We start from the raw sequence: 24,466 nt of genomic DNA, 5'->3' as shown, positions 1-24,466 counted from the left end.
TAGAGAGTCTCGGGGCATCTGCTGTAAGACCTGTAGAGAGTCTCGGGGCATCTGCTGTAAGACCTGTAGAGAGTCTCGGGGCATCTGCTGTAAGACCTATAGAGAGTCTCGGGCATCTGCTGTAAGACCTATAGAGAGTCTCGGGCATCTGCTGTAAGACCTATAGAGAGTCTCGGGCATCTGCTGTAAGACCTGTAGAGAGTCTCGGTGCATCTGCTGTAAGACCTGTAGAGAGTCTCGGTGCATCTGCTGTAAGACCTGTAGAGAGTCTCGGTGCATCTGCTGTAAGACCTGCAGAAAGCTGTGATGGCTTCGCAGTAAGGAGGCGATCATTGACTTTTTCTTGCCGTTTCTTTTTTTTTTTTTTTTTTGCTTTGGGCAATATTTATACCAGCCTTCATTGTTTTGATGGATTGTACTGTTCAGCAGCAAGAGCCCGCTGCTGGCATGTTGGATGACTTGCAATTGCCTATAGTCAGGAAGCGGATAGCTCTCAGTGTGTCACCGTTATCCTGCCCTCTGTGATTTAAATGTTTTTAAAGATATTAACGTCTGTCGTAGTTGAGTGTGTACGTGCGCAAATATTATTTTTTTTGTATTATTCTATATATTCTGCAACATGTATCTTAAGTGTTATCACAGAAAGTTATCATGTAAAATCGTATTTTTTTTTTTATAGTCCTTAAAACACACAAATGTGACAATGCACAGAAAATGTGTCCTCTCCGTGTGTTTGTTTATTACAGTGTATTCAAACTCGCTGTGTCGGCAGCCATTTTGTGAGTCGGGCGTATACTGTAAAACTTTACGTCCTATTTACTGACTTTTTTTTTTTTTTTATAGCACCAATATACTCTGCAGTGTTTTGCAATTTGAACTTGTAACATCGCTAGGTATCCGTGACATTACTGAAGCATTCCGTGGCTCAGGCAGGTCACTCGTTCCTAGAGAAGCAATAGGTTGCATTCCGCGTGGGAGTTTAACCCACAAAATGGCTGCCTATGCTGTGTTTAGGTGATAAGGACAACCTAAATCTAAATACACACAAAATAATATTAATAGGTTACCCTCAGTGCAACTAGATTTACATGTATGTTGTCTTTCCTCACACAGCCTCCAGCCATGATGAGATGCCGGAAGGTGAGCATCTCAGTCATTGCCCTCCTTACGTTGCTTGCCCTCAAGATTTACGTGGATTTTACTTATACGTCCCCCCAAATCAATGACCACTCAATGTACATCTCCTCAGAACCCGACCGGAATCTTCTGGCAATGCTTGAACCCTTAAAAGCAGACGAGGAGTTATCCATGGCAACCCTGCATACCTTGGCACAGAAGTTGCGAAAAAACGTTATCAATTGTGGGGCATATTGGAATGTTGAACAATTGCAGTTGCTGGACTTGAAGGGACCAAGGGCATGGACGTGTAGCAAACCAACACCACAAATAAAAACACCTGAACCCTACCCAGACCTCTTACAGAGCTTCCTGTCTCATAGTCAATGCCGCAACCATAGGCTCATCATAGATCAGCCAGACAAATGTTCACAAAACAGGACTTTTCTTCTTCTGGCCATCAAGTCTTCCCCGCAGAATTTTGCCCAGCGACAAGCAATAAGGGACAGTTGGGGAGCAGAAAAGAGTTATGGGGGAAAATATGTAAGACTGGTTTTTCTCCTAGGCACAGTCCTAGGGCCTGATCTCTCTCCTCTACTGGAGTATGAGAATGGCCATTCACATGACCTTCTCCAGTGGGACTTTGTAGACACCTTTTTCAACTTGACTCTTAAAGACCAACTGTTTTTGGGGTGGGCGAACACCCATTGTGCTTCAGCCAGTTACATACTGAAAGGGGACGATGATGTGTTTGCACAAACTCCCAAAATAGTGCACGTTCTGTCATTACTGCACAACCATCGGCATCAGTCCCTCTACATGGGACATGTTGTAAAGTCAGCCAAACCTTTTAGAGACCCGAAGAGTAAGTACTATATCCCCCCATCTTTCTATGTCGGGTTTTATCCACCCTATGCTGGGGGAGGAGGCTACGTGTTTTCTGGATCATTGACACCATGGCTGTACTTGATGTCCCATTTTGTGGTTCCATTTCCAATTGATGACGTCTACACGGGAATGTGTTTCATGGCTCTTGGTGTGCATCCCATGGGGCACCCAGGATTTAAGACATTCAACATGCCAGCAGTGGGGAAGTCCTCTTCAAGCTGCGCTGAAAAGCATCTCCTCTTGGTACATCAGAAGAGCCCTCAGGAGATGCTGAAGATGTGGGGTCAGAACTATGAGACAACGCAGCAGTGCTGATACTGGTGTCTTATTTTATATTGGACAGATATACTATTACTGTGCCTCTTTGCCCCCGTCCTCCGTACAATATTCTCATGTCTATTGTTGATCCCGCAATACCAGGCCACAGCTTGTACATGTCACGAGAGATGAAGTAACGGAGCTGATGCATATAAACGGCAAGTCGACGATGTTCTTTTTAAAGGGAAGGGTTTATGTCATTGTTACGGTTCAGTGAAATAGATGGTAATTATACATCCTTCTGTATAGAGACCCCCATTTCTTGTTGTAGTCGTCTCTGTAAGTATGAGTGGTATCTGCGAGACAAATTCTGCTCTGTCAAAGTGAAATTAAATATAATTATTAAGAGTAAGTTTACTAAAGCCTCTAAAACAGGCATTATGTCTATCCATGTTCTAGAATGCTATAGAGCAATGATAGTTATCTGATTGGCAGCTATGGGAAACATCTCCATTTTCCATTTTGAGAAGTTTTAGTAAATCTACCCCATAGACTCCAATGGATGCCTCGTATTCAGGACTACACTCACATTTAGGTCATTCAATAATCTGATGATGGTTGTGTCTAAACCTGAGGTTCCTAAACTCGGTCCTCAAGGCACCCTAACAGTCCAGGTTTTAAGGATATCCTATCCATGCTTGACCACAGGTGACTTATTTAGTACTTCAGTCAATTTGATTTAACTACCTGTGTCAACCATGGATATCTCTAAAACCTGAACTGTTGCGGTGGGTTGCGTTGAGGACTACGTTTGGGAACCTCTGGTCTAAACTCTATGGCCCCCAGCAAGAATTAACTAATTCACACTTCTACATTAGCACAGGATTTGTGTAAGAAACAATGATGAAATACATCAGTTCTAGGTATCATTGAACCCTTTGATAAAACCCTCATCCTTGTCCAAACCTAGTTATTGTTAGGAGGTGGCTCTATTTTCTTTTTACACTCTGAGTATCTACAAGCCCAGGGCAATTCCCCACATCCCCAGAGGCGGAGGATGTGTGGTTATTGGTGTAAAATGTAGAAATATTATATTTTTCTTTACAGTGAGGCTAAAGGTCCCAGCAAACCTGCCCCTGCATGATGGCACTTGTGGAACAAGTAGTGTAAGCATGCCCGACCATTCTGGGCCCGCTGGCACCTGTAGTCCCACTGTAAAGAAATTTTTTTGTAAAAAACTGCAGTAAACTGACACCAAGGGCCGTATTCAATTAGCCGCGAAAAGTGAGAAGGGTTTTGCCTGTCCGACTTTACGTCTACATCGCGTGATTTGGCCGCGGAAACTTATCGGGCACGCCCCTGCTATTCGCCCTATTCAATTCCAAAATACGCAAAAACACATCCCGGCAAAACTCAAACAGGCGAAAAGTGCTGTCAGAAATGGGGAAATCAGTCTGACACCCCCCAAAAGATGCACTAACATTGGGGATCATTGGGGATCAATATAGATGTCCCCGAATAGCCCTACTGAAGCTATATGGGGTACTTAAGTGCTGTCAATTGCTTCTAAATAGCGTCTTTGCGCAAGTGGTGAAGAATAGCATTAAGCAGTTTTGGTTTTTTTTGAGACAATAAGTAGCCCTGGCAAATTTGGGGTACATGAAAATTGGTGCAAGCATGGTTTAAATTCGAAAAATTGAAGTTTTGAAAAACGTACCTTCAGAAAGCACCTGCAATCAAAAAAACAACTCCCCCAAACTTGCAGACCCCCCAAAAGTCTATTTTGCTAGTTTATAAGTTTGTACCCCCACTTTGCACTTTTTCGCCCCCTTTTTCTAAGTAATTTTTTGGGGTGTTCCTCTTTTTTGTAAGTTTTTTTTTTTGACGCAGTTATGCTTTGGGGCGCTGTCCCAAGGGTGCTGAGTGGTTTCCCGAAGTTTGCACCCCAAAACTGCAATTCTGCATTTTCTTTCACCACCTATTCATAGGCAAATCTTTTTTGCCTATTACGTTGCATTGCGTTTTCGCGTATGCGAAAACAATTTGGAATTGAATACGGCGAAAAGTTTCCGCCTGGCAAAATGACGTCATCCGCGATACTTTTTTTTCGGAATACAGCCCCGAATGTAGAAGGCCTTTATTTAAAAAAGAAATAAATAAAAAAAATTCACCAACCCATTGATCGAACCTCTTGGGTCCATGTAAAAGTTCATGGTTTTAATAAAACAAAAACAAAAACAAAAAAACGCTACTCCGATCTAGTTCGGACACACGCTGTACCAATACGGTGAAATGACCTGGTCATTCCCTTTGAAGTCAATGAGAGAAGCACTGATTGGCTGAGAGCCGTTATCTCATCCATGGCCAATCTTCTATAGCCAACCACCTGTACACGGGACAGGAGCTCAAAGGGCTGTCAGTGACCATAGTCAGGAAATAATGGGCTACAAGCTTCGTTACTCCTAGCAGTGCGAGCTGCTGAGCGTGTGTTTGGCTCCATCAGCGCTTATAACAGACAGGCTTTAGGCTGTGTATCATTTCACAAAGTAATTAGGGTGCAATTATAGAAAATATTGTTAGTAATTATGCTCAGGGAGCTGGAAACTGATAATTGACTGGAAGACAGAACCATCATTTATAAAAACATAAGAAGAAGCATGCGGTTTGCTTTGTTGAAATCACTCATGTCGCTGCCTTGGACAGCAATGGAGGAGAAGAGGTTAATTTATTACATCCAGGAGCTGGCAGGAAAAGGATTCATCTGTAGGGGGTGGGAAAAGAATAAGCTGTTGCAATGCTGGACAAGCACAGAGCAGCAGCAGGCTCCTGGTTTTCAGTAATAGAATTATTTATGAAATAGCCATTTAGACATTTCTGTGTGTGTCGTCCATTAGTTCTGCATCAGAGTCAGCTGGGTACACACTAAGCGACGTGTGTATCCAGTGATGCGACACACAACCCCAGCGCCGACGGGCCAGCATATCGGGTGGTCCATACACACTGAATGATCCGATATGCGGGCCCCCGCCGCATAGCGCTGCATGGGATCGTCGGCTGCATAGCCTGATTTTACTGCATGTACAAAAAATCAGACAATGCGACTGACGACCCCAGGGGAGCGAGCACACTACACGATGTAGTGCGTACACACTGCACGATATTAACGATTTGTCATTCCAATGCGTCGGAAACGGCCAAATCGTTAGCAATATTGTGTAGTGGCCTTAAGATCTTTTATTGTCTTGACAAACCAACTATGGGCTCTTTAAGTGACGGTAGCATTGGGATATTGCATCCCTACTTTACAGCAAACCTGACATAATAGCAGTCCATGAAAAGGAGAGTTATGGTAAAACTTACCTTCGTTAACTCTTTCTTCTTCAGGGTCCATAGGGCTCCACAGCGAGTCATTGGGGTGTAGGTGGGTCCTGGAGGACTGGACACCAACAGCAAAGCTTTTCAATCCCAGGATGCTTCGGTCCTTCCCCCTATACCCCGCCCACAGCCTGAGGGCACTTCAGTTTCGTTGGTGTCCGGCAGGAGCTGGACCACCATTATAACAGGGCTGTATTAAGCAGCCCAAGCTTTAATTTTATGATTTAATTTATTTTTTACCAAATGGACAAGCAGCACCAGACTGTCCTCAGGACGTCTGTGCTGCTGCCCCATCACCCCTCCACAGCTCAGTGACTCCAAGCCTGTGCTAGGTACTTCCGGCAGGGCTCCGAGGGGGACTAGTTAGCAGGTTCCCCGGAGCCCAGCCCGGAATCCAGGGGACAGGTAAGGCGGACCCGAGTCTTAGTGCAGTCTTGCCTACGGTCTCAGGAGACAGACCGGAGATGCTGATGTGGACACTGGCTCGCCCAATACTCCACTAGACCACCGGGCCATAACGATGCTGGCGCAGAGGCATATTGTAAAAGCCAGGTAACCTGGTGGTTAACGTCAGCCAGGGGATGAGGCTCTCTCCCTGCAGCCCCTTCCCCAGTCCATTCCACTGCAATCTTGGTGTTCCCTGAGCTGCTCCCCCCTCACCGACGCACGTCAGACATTTTAGGCAAGCAGGTCTCCGGGAAACGCTGGGTCCAATCTCCCTGTATACCTCTCCCATGGGCCAGGTTATACAGCGTCATATCCTACCAGCCACTGTGGTCTGTGTAGTCGATTTTAGTTCCCCTTGCAAACATCTTTTTTCTGCATTTGTATGTGACTTGTGCTAGCGCTAATCTCTATTCTATACTGTCAATTTATACCTGTCCCTTTTTTCTACTGTACCCTGACATAGTAAGGTATTGGGGGTTCATTGTACCTTACATCTGCTATTTAGTGTGAGAACTATCACATACTATATAACGCGGTTGCACACCCCTGCAAATCCTTTGCCACCCCCATGGATAGACGTACTGTCTACCTAAGTACAGACTTTGGCTAATACCTCTACGTTTTTAAGCAAATGCTGCAAAAAGATAAACCTTTCCCTACTAAGCCTACCAGGGGCATTTCTAGAGAGGGGGCCCGTGTGCAGCCTCCATCACGTGCCCCGTCCTATGCGCCCGGTGCCGCACTTATAGACTCTGGGCAGAGTGTGCCCAGAGTCTATAGCGCATGTGCAGGTCACTGGGAAAATGGCCGTGGTGGCCATTTTCCCTGTACTGTGCAAACAATGGGAAAATGGCCGTGGTGGCCATTTTCCAGCCGTTTTTCCAGCACAAACACCGGCGCAGATGTGGGACTCCGGAGAGGTAATTATAATATGGGTGCAGGGTGTGTGGTGCTGGCCCCCCCTGGATGCCCCTGAAGCCTACTAAACATACTATGATATCTTCCCAATCCACACAATTATCTGATTCTGAGATATCATCCGGGGAGGCAGAAGACGCAGATCTCTCTCAGGAGAAGAGGAGCCACCCTCTAAACTAAATATACCTGCTCTTGAGAGAACTGTTAAAACTATTCTACAAATAGAAGAGGATGAACCCGCTCCTAAGAAAAATTATTTACTTTTTCAGCAACAAAAGGTGGTTTTACCAGAGTTCCCTCACTCTGACCAGCTATCTGATCATATGAGTGAAGCTTGGAATATGCCCGGTAAAAGGTTTCAAATTCCAAAACAGTTCAGTTCCTTTTACCCACTTCCAGCTACTGATTGTACTAAATGGGAAGTTCTCCCAACGGTGCATTCTCATGTAACACGTCTGGTTAAAAATGCCACCTTACCCATTCATACTGCAACTTCCTTGAAGGAGACTACAGATAGATGTATAGCAGCTTGTCATAAATCTATATACTCTCTTATAGGAGCTATTACTCGTCCAGCTAGGGCTACGGCCTGGGTGGCAAAAATTTATTGAGAGTTGGGCAGAGTTGGGCAGAGGCCCTAGAAGAGACATTTACCCCTGATTACTTCAAGGGAACAGCTGTCCTACATATCTCACATTAGAGATGCAGCCTCCTACTTAGGTGAAGCGGCTATGGATATGGCTCTCCTGGCCTCCAGGATATCTGCCACTTTGGTAGTGGCCCACAGTATTATTTGGCTATGTTCCTGGAAAGCAAATTCGGAATCAAAACGGGCTCTAGAGTCTCTGCCTTATGCAGGAGACATCCTATTTGGTCCAGAATTGGATAAAATTGTGACTACTTTAGCGACTAACAAGACTGCATTCCTGCCCTCTGCATATAATACAAGACCTAGGACGTCCTACTTTCGGTCTCAAGGCAAAGCCAAGGGTCAGTCCTGTCCACGGCACCATACATCAGCCAAGACCTCCAAGCCTAGGACCAAACAGGCCTGGGCTAACAGACGTCCACCTGCCAAATCTGAGGACAAGCCTGCAGCCTGACAGGGGCAGGCCTCTCCCTAGGGGGGCTCCCAGGGCGGAAGGCTGACTTCTTCAATTCGCCCAGGCTTGGCATCAAACCACGTCAGATGTCTGGGAAGACATCTGACGTGGTTTGAAGGTTATTATTCTACTTTTTTCTTAGTTCAGAAGCCCAGTGGGTCTCATCGGCCTATCCTCAACCTCAAATCTCTGAACAAGTTTATCAGGGGGCCCAGGTTTCATAAGGAAACCCTCTGTTCTATTATCCTAGCTATGTAGCCTGGAGATTTTATGGTATCCCTAGACATTCAGGATGCTTACCTACATGTACCTATAGTGCCTTCTCATCAACAATATCTCCGGTTTGTTACACTACAGCAACATTACCAATTTCAGGCTCTGCCGTTTGACCTCTCAATGGCCCCTCGGGTCTTTACCAAGATCATGGCAGTAATGGCGGCCTCCCTTCAGCATCAAGGGATGAACGATCTCTTGTTGTTGGCCAGCTCCCCAGAGACCCTTCACCGCCATCTGCAGGTAACCATTGCCTTTCTACAAATGCATGGTTGGCTGATCAACTGGGAAAAGTCTTCCCTGATACCCTCTCAAAGGATGGACATCTGGGAGCCCTCCTGGACTCTCAAATTCAGAGAATCTGCCTAACATCGGACAAGATTTCAGCACTGCAGCACAGGCTACGTAGACTGCTCCACAATCGCCGAGTGTTGATTTCACTCTGTAATGCAGGTCTTGGGATCAATGGTCTCCACCTTCGACGTGAACAGGTGAACCTCCCCAGAGGTTCACCTGTCCCTAGCCTGACTTCCCATTTGAACAAGGGTCATCCCTTTTGGATCCCGACTGGGCTCCCCTCACCATGGATGCAAGCCTCTGAGGGCTCGGTGCAGCAACCGGCCAGCACTCCTTCTAGGGCCGATGGTCCCCAGTCAAGGCAGTGATGCCAATCAATATCCTGGAACTTCAAGCCATCTACAGAGCTCTCACTCTGGGCCAGAACATTCTGAAAAACAGGCCAGTACAAGAACAGTCTGGCAACGCCACGGCTGTGGCCTACCTCAATCACCAAGGGGGCACTCGAAGTCAGTCAGCAATGACAGAAGTGTCCCGCATTCTCACATGGGCCAAATGCAATCTCCCAGCCATCTCTGCAGTGTTCATCCTGGGGATTCTCAATTGGAAAGCGGATTTCCTCAGCCGTCACGACTTGCATGCAGGAGTATGGTCTCTACATCCTGAAGTCTTTCAGCTTCTGGTGGACAAATGGGGTCTTCCAGCAGGAGATCTCATGGCCTCAAGACACAACCACAAACTTCGAGCCAGAACAAATTACCCAGATGCGGCCTTCATAGACTCCTTGTCGGTAAAATGGAGCTTCCAGTTGGCATAGCTCTTCCCTCCAATATCCCTGCTTCCTCAAGTGGTATGGAAGTTCAGACAGGAGGGGGGCATAGTCCTGTTAATAGCTCCAGCTTGGCCCAAACGTCATTGGTACTCCGATCTTCTAATGCTCTAACGCTCTCCTCTACGAGTAGACCTGTTGTTTTAGGGTCCATGTCTACATCGGGACCTGGCCTGTTTGTCTTTAACGGCGTGGCTCTTGAGACATCCCTCATAATGGCTAAGGGTTTCTCCCCTCTGCGGTCAAGACCATGCTCAGAGAACGTAAACCGTCCACAGCCAGGATTTACCACAGAATATTGCATACATATTTCCACTGGTGTGCTCCAAGAAACTATGACCCTCATGTCTTTAAAGTTTCTCATATTCTTGCTTTTCTTCTGGCAGGACTAGACCAAGGCCTCCGCCTAGCATTTCTCAAAGTGCAGGTCTCTGCTTTGTCTATCTGGTTTTAGTGCAGAATTGCTCCTATACCGGATGTTCACACCTTCATGCAAGGTGTTCTACATATACAACCTCCCTTTGTCCCTCCTGTGGCTCCATGGGATTTGTCAGTGGTGCTCAAAGCACTTAAGAAACGTCCATTCGAACTCCTGGAATCAGTGGATGTCAAATGGCTCACTGCAAAAACTCTGTTTCATCTGGCTATAGCGTCTTCCCGTAGGGTATCGGATCTAGGGGTGCTTTACTGTCGCTCCCCCCTTTAATATTTCATCAAGACAGGGCTGCTCGGGGCGCATGGCTTAGCAGCCATTATGGATGGCTGCATTTCTTTGGAGCTCCGAGAGCAACTAGTGAATTAAGCCCCACACATCAGTTACTAGAGGATACCTAGTGCCCCTTCATGGTCCCCACCAAGCATAACCCCACTGGGACACTTTTTCTTTCAGCAGCTTATCCGCTGCGAGCTCCGGTTTCTGCCTTCGGCCTGTGGGGCCTCCACTTTCAGCAGTCTCATCAAACTCCAGCTTCTGGTTCCACCCAGAAGATCTTTGTGCTGCTGTAGTCCCCTGTGGTAGTCTCCTCCCCGCCGGCGGTGCCCTGAGCCTGCTGTACACAGGTGAATGTAATTTGGGAGACTGCATCTCACTGGCTGAGGCTGCTGGCTGTGTCTGCGGCGCGGCGCTGCCTGCTTCATCGCTGCAGCCGGTGGTGCACCCTTTCCCTGCTGGTGCGACTCCCTGCATCTTCAGTACCGGCCCTCTTGTTGCTGTCCACAGATGCGCTGCTCCTGGGCATTGTCAGCTTCCCTCTTGGTCTCTCTGGGGACTTGAATGTTCTGCCTCCCCTGGTCTCCTGCTTATGGGTGAAGATTGCCCTTGAGGTAAGAGGGAGCTGTTGTGCCAATACCTTGGAGTCCTGCCTGCTGCTATTGCCTGGCTGTAACTGTGGATGTGGAGAAGAGTTGGGGTCACCCTCATATAAGGTCTCAGTTTTTCAATTTAGCTGTCCACCTTCCCTTCTTCATGGGCTCCAACTGTTATACTTTGCTGCCCTCGTGTAGCTAAACCATCACATTGCTCTATAAGAAACGACCTACTTTCTAATATGTATTCATGGCTTTGATTTTTTTTATTGATGTGACTGTTCTCCCACCACCTATGCTGATACACACCAACCTTTGTATTATTACTTCTGCGATTTTGTAGACGTCAATCATTATTCTGTGTTAACAACTGGCGACTATGGCACCTAAAGGAAATAGTAAGTCTGGTGAGTTTTTTCAAGACTTAATCTAAAACTCCTCCGTCAGTGGTCCACTCATCTCACTCTACACAGCCCAAATCATCCCCAGATAGGGCTCTTACTTCCGCCATGGCTTCATCCCCCTCCTATCACCGGATGATACCTCGTTGGATAAGCCTATCACAGTGCGACGCATGTTGCAGCTTCTTGGTGATCTCAAGAAAGATATTACGGCCGAACTGACCTCCATGGAATTCCTTGAAAATTGGTTACATCTCATAATGATCTGATCTCTGCCCACGAAGCTACTCAAGCAGAACTTTCCATACTGTGTGACAAATTGGCTGATTTAGAGGATAGGGCTAGTCGGAATAACCTTAAGATTCGTGGTATTCTTGAATCGGTCCAAATCTCTGAACTTGCTGAATTCGTAATGGACCTATTCCATAAATTACTCCCTGACCTGGCCACTGCACAACTCCTTCTAGATCGCATCCACTGTCTCCCGAAGGCTCGCAATGCTCCCGAAGCCTCTCCGCAAGATACTGTCATGAGAATGCACTATTTCCAAGTTATGGAATGTCTGCTTCGAGTATCTCTCAATGCTGACCTTTCTTCGGCTATAATGGGTTTCTTGCTACTATTTGGCAATCTCTCCCCAGCTACTTTAAATAAAAGACGATCATTCTCTAGTATTACATTAGCTTCGTGACAAGCACAAATCCCTTTAGCGATTGGGTTTCCCTACAAAGATTATCGTCACTCATGCCGGCTCCACGAAAGTGCTCGTTTCCTTAGATGATGGTGTAAAAGCATTGGACTTTTGGACGATCCCTCATGTTTCCAAGTCTGCTGAGCCCACTCCCACAATTAAGTCGTATTGGTCCCAAGTCAGTAACAACGGATTACTGTTTGGCCGTGCACTTTCTTTGAAGTCATGGGGCATCTCCCCATCCTTTGCTGATTTATTGCTTTAGATACTCCATTTCATCTAAGCCTATTGCACTGTGGACTGAGATGTAACTCCTTCAGATATCACTTGAATGCCCCATGCGGTCTTGGACATTTGTTTTGGACTTTTTGTTGTGCCTTACGGTGCCAGTCGTCCCTCACACAAACTGCGAAGACCATAATCACCGTAATTATATATTGGCTATCATTGTTACTTACTGTATTGCAATTTATACTTTTATTGCCATTTTTCTTTTTCTCACTATATATCTGTTATATATTTTCCATATACACTACCGTTCAAAAGTTTAGGGTCACTTAGAAATTTCATTATTTTTGAAAGAAAAGCACTGTTTTTCAATGAAGATAACATTAAATTAATCAGAAATACACTCTGTACATTGTTAATGTGGTAAATGACTATACCAGCTGCAAATGTCTGGTTTTTAAAGGAATATCTACATAAGTGTATAGAGGCCCATTTCCAGCAACCATCACTCCAGTGTTCTAATGGTACATTGTGTTTGCTAAGCACGTTAGAAGACTAATGGATGATTAGAAAACCCTTGAAAACCATTGTGCAATTATGTTAGCACAGCTGAAAACGGGTTTGCTCGTTAGAGAAGCTATAAAACTGCCCTTCCTTTGAGCTAGTTGAATATCTAGAGCAATGTTGGCTAACCTTGACACTCCAGCTGTTGTGGAACTATATATCCCAGCATGCCCTGCCACAGTTTTAGCATGCCCTAATAGCAAAACTGTAGCAGTGCATGCTGGGTTATGTAGTTCCATAACAGATGGAGTGTCAAGGTTAGCCAACACTGATCTAGAGTATCACATTTGTAGGTTCGATTATACTCTCCAAATGACCAGAAAAAGAGAACTTTCATGTGAAACCCAACAGTCTATTCTTGTTCTTAGAAATGAAGGCTATTCCATGCGAGCAATTGCCAAGAAACTGAACATTTCTTACAACGGTGTGTACTATTCCTTTCAGAGAACAGCACTAACAGCCTCTAACTAGAGTAGAAAGAGAAGTGGGAGGCCCCGGTGCACAACTGTGCAAGAAGACAAGTACATTAGAGCCTCTAGTTTGAGAAATAGACGCCTCATAAGTCCTCAACTGGCAGCTTCATTAAATGGTACCCGCAAAACGCCTGTGTCAACGTCTACAGTGAAGACGTGACTCCGGGATGCTGGCCTTCTAGGCAGAGTGGCCAAGAAAAAGCCATATCTGAGATTGGCCAATAAAAGGAAAAGAATAATATGGGCAAAAGAACACAGACATTGGACAGAAGAAGATTGGAAAAAAGTGTTATGGACAGACAAATCGAAGTTTGGGGTGTTTGGATCACACAGAAGAACATTTGTGAGATGCAGAACAAGTGAAAAGATGCTGGAGGAGTGCCTGATGCCATCTGTCAAGCTTGGTGGAGGTAATGTGATGGTCTGGGGCTGTTTTGGTGCTGGTAAAGTGGGAGATTTGTTCAAGGTAAAAGGGATTTTGAATAAGGAAGGCTATCACTCCATGTTGCAACGCCATGCCATACCCTGTGGACAGCGCTTGATTGAAGCCAATTTCCTCCTCCAACAGGACAATGACCCAAAGCACACCTCCAAATTATGCAAGAACTATTTAGGGAAGAAGCAGGCAGTTGGTATTCTGTCTGTAATGGAGTGGCCAGTGCAATCACCAGATCTCAACCCCATTGAGCTGTTGTGGGAGCAGCTTGACCGTATGGTATGCAAGAAGTGCCCATCAAGCAAATCCAACTTGTGGCAGGTGCTTCAGGAAGCGTGGGGTGAAATTTCTTCAGATTACCTCAACAAATTAACAGCTAGAATACCAAAGCTCTGCAATGCTATAATTGCTGCAAAAGGAGCATTCTTTGACAAAAGCAAAGTTTGAAGGACAAAATTATTATTTCAAATAAAAATCATTATTTCTAACCTGCCAATGTCTTGACTATATGTTCTATTCATTTTTCAACTCGTTTGATAAATAAAAGTCAGTTTTCATGTAAAACACAAAATTGCCTGGGTGACCCCAAGCTTTTGAACGGTAGTGTATTTTTATCAACTTCGGTTGTAAAGGTGCCCATCCACTATACGATTACGTTGAGCGATTGAATGATAACGATCATTCAATAGTCTGCAAAAATGTCTAAAACGACCAGCGATGCGCATGCCCGCTGGTCGTTTAGACATCTATCATCTTGCAAATGTGCTGCTCAACCTGACGATATCGTCAGGTTCAGCATGTTTGCAGATGATGGATGAGCCTGCACTGAACGACTGTTCGTTCAGTGCAGGCTCATCACAGACTGACAAACGACTGCACGATTACAATGTCGTAATCGTGCAGTCGTTTTCATGTCTGCTAGTGGATGGGCACCTTAAGAATGTTTTGTCTCTCTGCCATATAGGCCTATTTCTGTATTTATACATTTTTTATGTTTGTTAGGCTATATCTGGTGTGTTATCCATTTAGGGGCATATACAATTGGGCGCAAGGTTTAGCGAGGTAAAACCATGTGGCCCTCGCGCCTAATTTAGAAATTCTGCGGTATTCCCATGGTATTCAATTCAATAAAATAGTGGTTGGGGGTTATCAGCTCTGACAACCCTGCGTTGCGTAAATAAAAAAAAAAAAAAAAATTCTTCACTTACCTGGCCGGGGGATTCCGCGGCTCCTGGTAGACTCCCCTCTCTCTTCTTACTGGAGAGGGGGCTCCTGGGAGGGGCAAGGGCTGCTGGGAGATTTAGTTCTCCCAGCGCCCATTCCGGGGGGGCCACACACACACTCTCATACACACTTACAAGCACCACACATACTACATTCTCACCCTGCTGCAGAAGAGCCAGCTCCCGATGTTGGATGCAGAAGATAGCACAGGAAGGGTAGTAATTAAGGACTAGTTAAGCTAATTGGAAACTTCCAATTGCTTAATTAGTCCTACGGGGGGAGCTTCCGCCGGGGTGCCAGAGTAAGTCCCACTGATTTTTCCTAAAATTAACGATTTTAGGAAAAATCACGTTTGCTCTGGAGGTGCGAGAATAAAAACCTCCCGGCGCGCACACACAAAAAAAAAAAAGCACGCGCCTAATTGAATAGCAAAAAAACACAACTGCAGGAAAAAACCTCGTAGCTGCGGGTTTTTTGCTATTCTCGCACCCAATTGAATATCCCCTATGTGTTCTTTTACAGTTTCACCTGCCATCAGCTAATTTCTCTATCCAAGGTCTATCATGTTTGATTCCAAACCTGAATATCTCCCTTTCGTGTGCTAATTTTATTCAAACTATTAATGATTTGTTTCTAAATAATACTCTTCTGCCATTTTCCCAGTTACAATCCCGCTTCTCTATTTCCTCAAGAGATTTTTTATATCTTCAAATAAGACATTGGGTCCAATCTTTTTCTCCCCTTGTAGGCTCGGCTGGTCTTGTCCCGTATTACCTCAGGTACGTGCAAGGGAGGAATTTCTCTTTGGTACACCCATTTAGTGGAGGCAAGACAACCCGACAAGCTATTTTGAAATGGGAAGTAGACCTGGATATTTGTTTAGAACCCCCATGTATGGAATCAATTATTTTTTTTCCATTTTTAAAATGTCTAAAGTGTATCTCACATATTGAAATGTACATGAAGCTGTTTTATTGTATTTATCGGACTCCTGCCAGACTACATAAAATATGGCCCTACCAATCTAGATTGTGTTGGCGTGCATGTGGTGAAGTAGGAGAGATCCTCCATGTTTTTTGGAAGTGCCCTGTCATAAGTCTCCTTTGGTACAATGTGGAAGATTTCATTTTACAGGTTATTGACTTACAATTATCTCTGTCCCCTTCCACACCACTCTTACATATTTTCTCTGATGATGTTCCAACGTACCATAGGTACGTATTAATCCATGTTCTTATTGCTACTAAAGCATCAGTTCTGGAAACAATATAAAGCTCCTCTCACGCTGATCAAGACCAAAATTAACTATAGTTTCCCAGATGGAGACTCTGAATTGTCTGTACTCCTCCTCGGATAACTCACTGATTATGAAGTGGTTTAGCTGGCACGAGTTCTTCACTGAGAGTCCATGTCTTCCAGTAGCCACGCAATGCTACTTTTACCTTATCCTTTCTGTTTTGATTTTTTCCTAGTGATAATATACACTGATTTTGACCTATTGTACAGTTTTATTTGTAGCTCATGCCAGAATCCCACTGTTTTTTTCCCCCTTCCTTTTTATTTTTCCTGTACCCCTTTACTGTTACTGTTAGAAAGAAAATTAAATAAAAAACAATGTTTAAATGGACAGGGCGGTTCTTTGAACACGCCCAGGCTTCCTTCTAAAGGTGGTTTCTCGCTTCCACCTGAATGAGGAAATTTTGGTTCCTGCCTTTAATTCACCATACCTCTGGGCAGGTGAAGCCTCTTTGGATGTGGTCCATGCTCTGAAGATCTACATAGACCATACTACTTCTATCTAGAAATCGAACTCCCTCTTTGTCCTATATGATTTCCATAAGAAGAGATGGCCAGCTAACAAACAGACTCTGGCCAGATGGATTCTCATGATTATCTCACAGGCTTACACGCAGACAGGCCTTCCTGTGCAGACTACAGTCTCTGCTCATTCTACTCGCTCTGTGGGTCCCTCCTGGGCAGCCCAGCGTAAGTCTCAAGAGTCAAAGAGGGCTCCCAAATGTACTATCCTTTGAGAGGGTGTCAGGGAAGACTTTCCAGTTGATCAGTCAACCATGCATTTGTAGAAAGGCAATAGTTACCTGCAGATGGCGGTGAAGAGTCTCTGGGGAGCTGGCCAACAGCAAGAGATCGTCCAGGTATGGGAGCAGTCTGATCCCTTGACGACAAAGAGAGGCCGCCATAACTGCCATGATCTTGGTAAAGACCAGAGGGGCCAGTGAGAGGCCAAACGGCAGAGCCTGAAATTGGTAATGAAAACAAGGGAACAGGGAGCGCTACTTTGTATAGCAATAATGAACCTGAATAGGTTGAAAAATTAGATAATTTAATATCTTGATAGATTAATATAAACACAAATGATTAAAAATTATCTAAAAATAAATAGACATAATATAGTACATAGACACTGGTAAAGGAAAAATAAATCAACAGATGATAGAATAATATTCATACATGAGTTGTCGTAAATAATAATGATAGATGAATCTGATTATTGCTAATCAATCTGATTAGACATATGCTTAATAGTCACAGTTCATCCCGGCCGGGAAACAAAAAAATATTAAGAATATAAAGGTATACCTCCTGCGTAGCTAATATTGATGATGAGTACTCAGAAGCGGTGAAAATTCAGAGCAAATGTTGGTAATTCAATGAGATGCTGTGTCTCATACAGGGATGACCGTGAGGATGACGAACAGCTTAGCCCATAGGTATCAGATGTATGCTGTCTGCCAAAATGGATAATGTCACGGCAATGTTGCCCTGTGTGGAACAGCAAGCCGCCTGGTAGATTGGGTCTCCCGCGACGTGTGTACAGTGTGTGCTGATGCCCAGCACTGTGAAGCGGTCTCCCACAGCACGTGCACCGGCCGAGCAGGTGCTCTGTGTGTAGCGGCAGTCGGGCAGCTGTTCTGAGCGGCAGGAGCGAACGTAATAACTGGAATGTCCTGCCGCGTCTGCCGGTCTCCTACACCTGTGCAAAAAAACTTGGTTCTAGGTGGCAAAGGAGACCGTAATGTGGGATGCAAGGGAAGTGGATCTGGCAATCAGACCGGTCCGATGATGAGAGTCCTGTCCTGTGACTATTAAGCATATGTCTTATCAGATTGATTAGCAATAATCAGATTCATCTATCATTATTATTTACTACAACTCATGTATGAATATTATTCTATCAACTGTTGATTTATTGTTCCTTTACCAGTGTCAATGTACTATATTATGTCTATTTTTAGATAATTTTTAATCATTTGTGTTTATATTAATCTATCAAGATATTAAATCATCTAATTTTTCAACCTATTCAGGTTCATTAGTGCTATACAAAGTAGCGCTCCCTGTTCCCTTGTTTTCTCTGCCTAGTACATGGATTAGCCTATCCTTAGGTGAGCTGCTGTTTGTATGTACACATATAGTATTTGGTGCGCCCCTCATCGTGTTGTTTTTGTCTTGAAATTGGAAATGTTGCTGCAGTGTAGCAAACCGGAGATTTTGTAGATGGGGAGGCACTATAGGCACATGTAGGTAAGCGTCCTGCATGTCTAGGGATACCATAAAATCTCCAGGCTACATAGCTAGGATAATAGAACAGAGGGTTTCCATTGAAACCTGGGCACCCTGATAAACGTGTTCAGAGATTTGAGGTTAAGGATAGGCCAATGAGACCCATTGGGCTTCTGATCTAAGAAAAGGATAGAATAATAGCCCTTGCCCCGTTGTAAGGATGGGACCCGAATTATTACTCCTGAATTCAGTAAGGACAGAATGGCTTTTGGAGCAGCAGGGTCTTGGTTGGGTCCGATGGAGGTCCTGTGCAAAAGAACTACTGGAGGGGTTGCCTCAGGAAGGAGAGGGCGTATCCGTGGGAGATCACTTCTCTTACCTAGGCATCTGACGTGGTTTGATGCCAAATCTGGACGAATTGAAGAAGTCTGCCTCTCACCCAGGGAGAGGCCCGCCCCGTCAGGCTGCAGGTTTGTCCTGACTTGGCAGGTGAACATCCAGTAGCCCAGGCTTGTGGCCCTAGACTTGGAGGTCTTGGCTCATGTCTGGTGCCGTGGAAAGGACTGACCCTTGGCTTTGCCTTGAGGGCGAAAGGATGACATCCGAGGCTTTTTGTTATATGCAGAGGGCAGGAACGCCATCTTGGAAGCTGCCAAAGTAGTCACAGTTTTATATAATTCTGGACCAAATAGGATGTCTTCTGCATAAGACAAAGTCTCCAGAACCTGTTTTGAGTCTGAAGCTGCTTTCCAGGAACGGAGCCAAACAATATGGCGGGCCACTACCACAGTGGCAGATATCCTGGAGGCCAGGAGAGCTGTATCCATAGCTGCTTCAACTAAGTAGGATGCTACATCTCGAATGTGATATACGTTGGATAGTTGTTCCCTTGAAGCATCAGGGGGAAATGTCTACTAGGGCTTCTGTCCAACTGTCAATGACTTTCACCACCCAGGCCGTAGCCCTAGCAGGACGAGTAATAGCTCCTGTAATAGAGTAAATGGATTTATGACAAGCTTCTATACGTCTATATGTAGTCTCCTTCAAGGAGGTTGCAGTATGAATGGGTAATGTGGCATTTTTAACCAGACGTGTTACATTATAATCCACTGCTGGGGGAACTTCCCATTTATTACAATTAGTAGCTAGTAGAGGGTAAAAGGAACTGAACAGTTTTGGAATTTGAAACCATTTACCAGGCATATTCTATGCTTCACTCATGTGATCAAATAGCTGGTCCGATTGAGGGAATTCTGGTAAAACTACATTTTGTCGTTTAAAAGGTGCATTATTTTTCTTAGGAGCGGGTTCATCCTCTTCTATTTGTAAAATAGATTTTACAGCTCTCACAAGAGCAGGTATATTTAGTTTAGAGAGTGGCTCCTCTTCTCCTGAGACGGAGTCAGAGCGAGAGAGGTCTGCATCTTCTGCCTTCCCAGATGATATATCAGAATCAGATAACTGAGTGGACTGGGAAGATAACAGCACATTTAGTAGGTAAAGGCTTTTCCTTTTGCAGCATTTGCTGAAAAACAGTAGAGGTATTAGCCAAACTCTGTACTGAGCTAGATAGTACGTCTACTCATGAGGGAAGCAAAGGATTTGCAGGGAGTACCTGCTGTGGCCATCCCACAGGGGGAGCCACAACGGGGACTGCTATGTGGTCTGCAAGTTTTGCCAGCATCTGTGAAAAGGCCACCCAGGGTGGATCCTGATGGAGAGACACTGGAGCTGTGTAATGATTAGTACAAAGACCATCCTGAATGAGGTCCTCTGCGACAAAGACAGACGACCCAGATCTGGGTCAAGACAAGGACCTTGAAACAACAAGTCTGGACATTGAGACAACAGCAATGGAGTGTCGATGGAGAGACTCGAAAGATCTGAATATCATGAATGTCAGGGCCACGCTGGAGCCACCAGCAGAACCGTGCCCCCTCTTGTTTGAACTTTCGAAGAACACGAGGAAGAAGGGAGAACAGAGGAAACAGGTACACAAACTGGAAGGTTCACTTGACTGACACAGCGTCCACCAGGAGAGCTCTGGCATCTCTTGTCCTGGACCCGTACTTTGGCAGCTTGAGATTTAGTCAAGAGGCCATGAGGTCCACATCTGGAAGTCCCCACCTGTCCACTAGGAGTGGAAACACTTCTTGGTGAAGAGACTATTCCCCGGGATGCACGTCGTGACAGCTGAGGAAGTCCGCTTCCCAATTCAGCACACGTGGAATGAACACCACCGATATGGCTGGTAGATGGTCTTCCGCGATGTCAGAATGCATGACACTCTCAGTCATTGCCGCCTTACTTAAGAGTTCCTCCTTGACGGTTTAGGTAAGCCACCGTAGTGGCGTTGTCTGACTGTACTTGCACGGGCCTTCCGTGCAAGTACAGTCAGACAAGTCCTGGCTTGCTGCCGGGCCCTGAAAACTGCCCGCAGTTCCAATATATTGATTGGAAGCGCAGATTCCTCTGCAGTCCACCTTCCCTGAAAGGAGTGTGGACCCTTCACTGCGCCCCAACCCCGAAGACTGGCATCCGTCGTCAGAAGGACCCAGTTCGAGATCCAAAAGAGATGCCCCTTGGTGAGGTGGGCTGTCTGTAGCCACCAAGTCAGAGACAGGCGCACCTCCAGAGATAGCACCATCATTCGAGTCCGTATATGCTGGGGTAATCCATCCCACTTGGAGAGGATAGATTTCTGCAGAGGCCGGGATTGAAACTGGGCATACTCAAGCATGTCGAACACCACCATTGATCCCAGCAACTGCATCGCTGAATGGACTGATACTCGGCGACTGTGAAGGCATCTGTGTACCCGCATATCTGTTCTGCTGTCAGAAAAATCCTTTGCTGTTGTGAATCCAACAGAGCTCCCAGCTGGAGCATCCTTTGAGACTGAATCAGTGAGGACTTCTTCCAGTTGACCAACCCCCCGTGTACCTGGAGCACAAATATCGTTAGCTACAGGTGGTGTTGGTGAAGGACCTCTGGAGACCCTGCTAGCAGTAAGAGGTCGTCCAGGTATGGTAACAGGCGGATCCCCTGCAGCCGCAGATGGGCTGCTATTAGCACCATGACCTTTGTAAACACCCGAGATGCAGTTGCAAGGCCAAACGGTAGAGCCTGAAACTGGAAATATTGTTGTGACACAGCAAACCTGAGAAAACAGTGAGTTGAAACAATCGGAATATGCAGGCATGCATCCTGGATATCCAGAGACACCATAAAACCCCAGGTTCCATAGCCAGTATAACTTAGCATAGAGTTTCCATCCTGAACCTGGATACCTTGAGAAATTTGTTCAGGGACCTGAGATAGTGAATAGAATGGTAAGTACAGTTTGATTTCTGGACTAGAAAAAGGCTGGAATAATACCCTGTTCCATTTTGGGACATCGGGACCTGTGCAATGACTCCTGCCTGCAGCATGGATTATACCACCTATTGAATAGCCAAAGCCTTGTTCGTGTTTTTCGGAAGTCCTGTGCAAAAGAATTGATGGGGAGGCCTTCTGTGGAAGGAGAGGGCGTACCCCAGAGACCACTTCCAACACCCAGGAATCCCTGGTAATCTGACACCAGTACTGGGTGAACTGAAGAAGTCGTCCTCCCACCCTGGGGTCCCCCAGGAGGAGGCCTGTCCCGTCAAGCGGAGGGCTTGTCATCAGGTTGGCAGCCGGATGTATGGTACTCCAAGGCTGCTTTTTAGACCTGGTAGATTTCTTGGCTGTGGATGGCCTGGGAAACTACTGAGTTCTAGCCTTACCTGGGGCTCGATAGGTCCGAAAGGACGGAGTCCGAGCCCCCGAAGAGGCTGGAGCCGAAGGCAGACAAGCCAACTTAGCTGCTGCTAAGGTATTCACAATCTTGTCCAAATCAGGGCCAAACAAGACTTTACCGTCATAAGGCAAACATTACAACCCCTTCTTGGATTCCGCATCAGCCCTCCAAGAACGGAGCCACAGAGAGCGGCGAGCCGCAATGGCCGCCAAAGAAATCCTGGCATTTAGTAAGCCAATATCCAATGCTGCCTCATTTACATAGATAACAGAATCTCAGAGGTTTCCCACAAGATTCAGCTGTTCTCTGGTAGCATTTGGGGCTAAGGACGTTTCCAGGCTGTTAGCCCAACATTCCATGGTCCGAGCCACCCAGCAAATGGCCATAGCTGGTCTGCACGCAGCCCCCGAAAGGAAATAAAACAGATTTAAGGCAGACCTCTACGATCCTATCTGTAACGTCCTTCAGGGACGACATGGAAGAAATAGGAAGCGTTGCGCTTCTTACCAAGCGCGTGACATGAGAATCCACCGCCGGTGGAGTCTCCCACTTGGAAAAATAATTCTCAGCAAAAGGATAAGTAGAGACTAGATGCTTCTGCGGTTGATACCGCTTTCCAAGCTACCTCCAAGTGATTCACCAATTGGTCAGACAATGGGAATGTAGCCTCAGTCACCTTTTCTTCCATGAAATATGCATACCTAGATTTAGGCGGAGGCTCATCCTCCTCAATAATCAGGACTGCCTGTACAGCCTGTATTAGCCCTGGAATATATATTTTTGACTTGACCCCTTCCTCCAAAGGAGGGGGTTCAGAGTCAGACTCATCCAAAAGCAGTCCATCATCAGAAGAGACATCATCTTCATCCCCTACAGTAGATTGCAACGACAGCAAGACCCTTTTTAGCTGGTCTGCTGATAGGTGCGTCAGTCTGCCGTACAGTAACTCAGTCGCACCCTGCAATATAGCAGGAACTGTATTAACCCACAGGGGGGGGCAATACCTGTGTAGGTGCAGGTGGTTGCAGCAGCTTTTGTACTGGCAAAAAATGCTGCTGTTGAAAACTAAACTGTGGAAACACAAGAGGGACTGCAAAATGTTTTTGCAAAACACTCCCACTGAGCGGCAGAAGTTGCAGAGGGACCCGGGGGAGTGTAACACCGCATACATAACTCTTTAGAGGCTATGTCCCCTGCCCCTAACACCGCTGTACATTTTTTACAGAGCAGCTTTAATAGGGGCTAAATTAGTCATATCACTCTCACTGCCAGACATAGTGAAGAAGATATCACTTAATAACGGAGACTGCGTCACAGCTTGCGACTTTTGCCACACCCGCACAACACCAGTGCTATGGCTCAGAATAGGTACAGGGATAGCAAAAAAATGAATGACAGTTTTTAGAAAAGTAAACAGACAGGCAGCGCTAGAATACAGTCACAAACAAATGCAGAAAATAACAATACCTGCACTTAACGGCACTTCTTTATAGTCAACTACAGAGACTTAGCGTCTAGTAGGACAAAAGTGCTACATACACTGACCACCAACCAGAAGAGAGGTATGTAGGGGGACCCGTACTCTGCACCGCCTGTCGAGATCTGTGACACAGCCAGGAGAATAACCGAACTACTCATGGGGGGTGGAGCCGGAAGAAGGAAGCCATCACAGCCGAACCAGACCGCAGTGTAAAGGCGTGCAGAGCAGCGGGGAGGAGCCAGCTGTAAAACAGGGAAGGCTGCCTCCCCTGGGACGCTGGAGTGTTCCACAGAACTCCAGTCCCAAGTGGCTTAGCCTGGCCACCCTTGCTGTCAATCCCCAGTGTCCCCCAGCCCTGGAGAAAAAAAAAGACTGCGACTCGGCACGCACCACCACAGTACGTGTCGCTTACCTGCACCCCGTAGCGTCCGGCCACAGTCTAGGGATCCTCCGGGGTCCCTGCTAGCCAAGACCCCAGAGGCCCGTCGAGAGGCACGGATCAGTACCGGCGTCTCAGCCCCAGCGGGGTGATAACGCGGCAGCGCAAACTTCCACTGGACTGTTCGCACTGACCTCACTTAGAAAAAACTTCAAATTTCCAGGGGCTTGTAGTAACAGCCTCACTGCGATACAGTGACCAGACTCCGGCCGGGCACCAAACGAAATGGAGGAGCCTCCGACCCGTGGGTGGGGTATAGAGGGAGGCCCCGTTGAACCTGGGATAAAAATGTAACTGCGTGGCGCCCGGATGTCTTCGCCATCACCTATACCCCAAGCTTTCCTGTGGACCTTCTATGGACTCTGAAGTAGAAAATAGAGAATAGCGCTAGCACAAGTCACATACAAACGTATAA

At 46.1% G+C, this 24,466-nt stretch overlaps 1 protein-coding gene across 5 annotated transcripts in view; it reads left to right on the top strand.

Annotated features, from left to right (window-relative positions):
* Positions 1 to 16,416, top strand: part of B3GNT8 (UDP-GlcNAc:betaGal beta-1,3-N-acetylglucosaminyltransferase 8) — a 36,931-nt gene extending 20,515 nt beyond the window's left edge. For 3 of the 5 annotated variants that reach the window (XM_088477063.1, XM_088477061.1, XM_088477062.1), the window contains exon 2: positions 1,114 to 2,852. In XM_088477063.1, coding sequence (XP_088333189.1) covers positions 1,123 to 2,319 — 1,197 coding nt within the window. In that variant the 5' untranslated portion in view covers positions 1,114 to 1,122 and the 3' untranslated portion in view covers positions 2,320 to 2,852. Of the gene's footprint in view, positions 1 to 1,113; positions 2,853 to 15,574 lie in introns of those variants that run through there. The other 2 variants (XR_015878972.1, XM_088477064.1) reach the window with 2 other exon arrangements.
* The last annotated feature ends 8,050 nt before the right edge of the window (positions 16,417 to 24,466 follow it).

Source organism: Taudactylus pleione, unplaced genomic scaffold, assembly GCF_031769625.1.
Source record: "Taudactylus pleione unplaced genomic scaffold, aTauple2 ptg000199l, whole genome shotgun sequence".
NCBI lineage: Eukaryota > Metazoa > Chordata > Amphibia > Anura > Myobatrachidae > Taudactylus > Taudactylus pleione.
The sequence above is the reverse complement of the archived record's forward strand: the minus strand, read 5'-3'. Positions and strand labels throughout refer to the sequence as shown.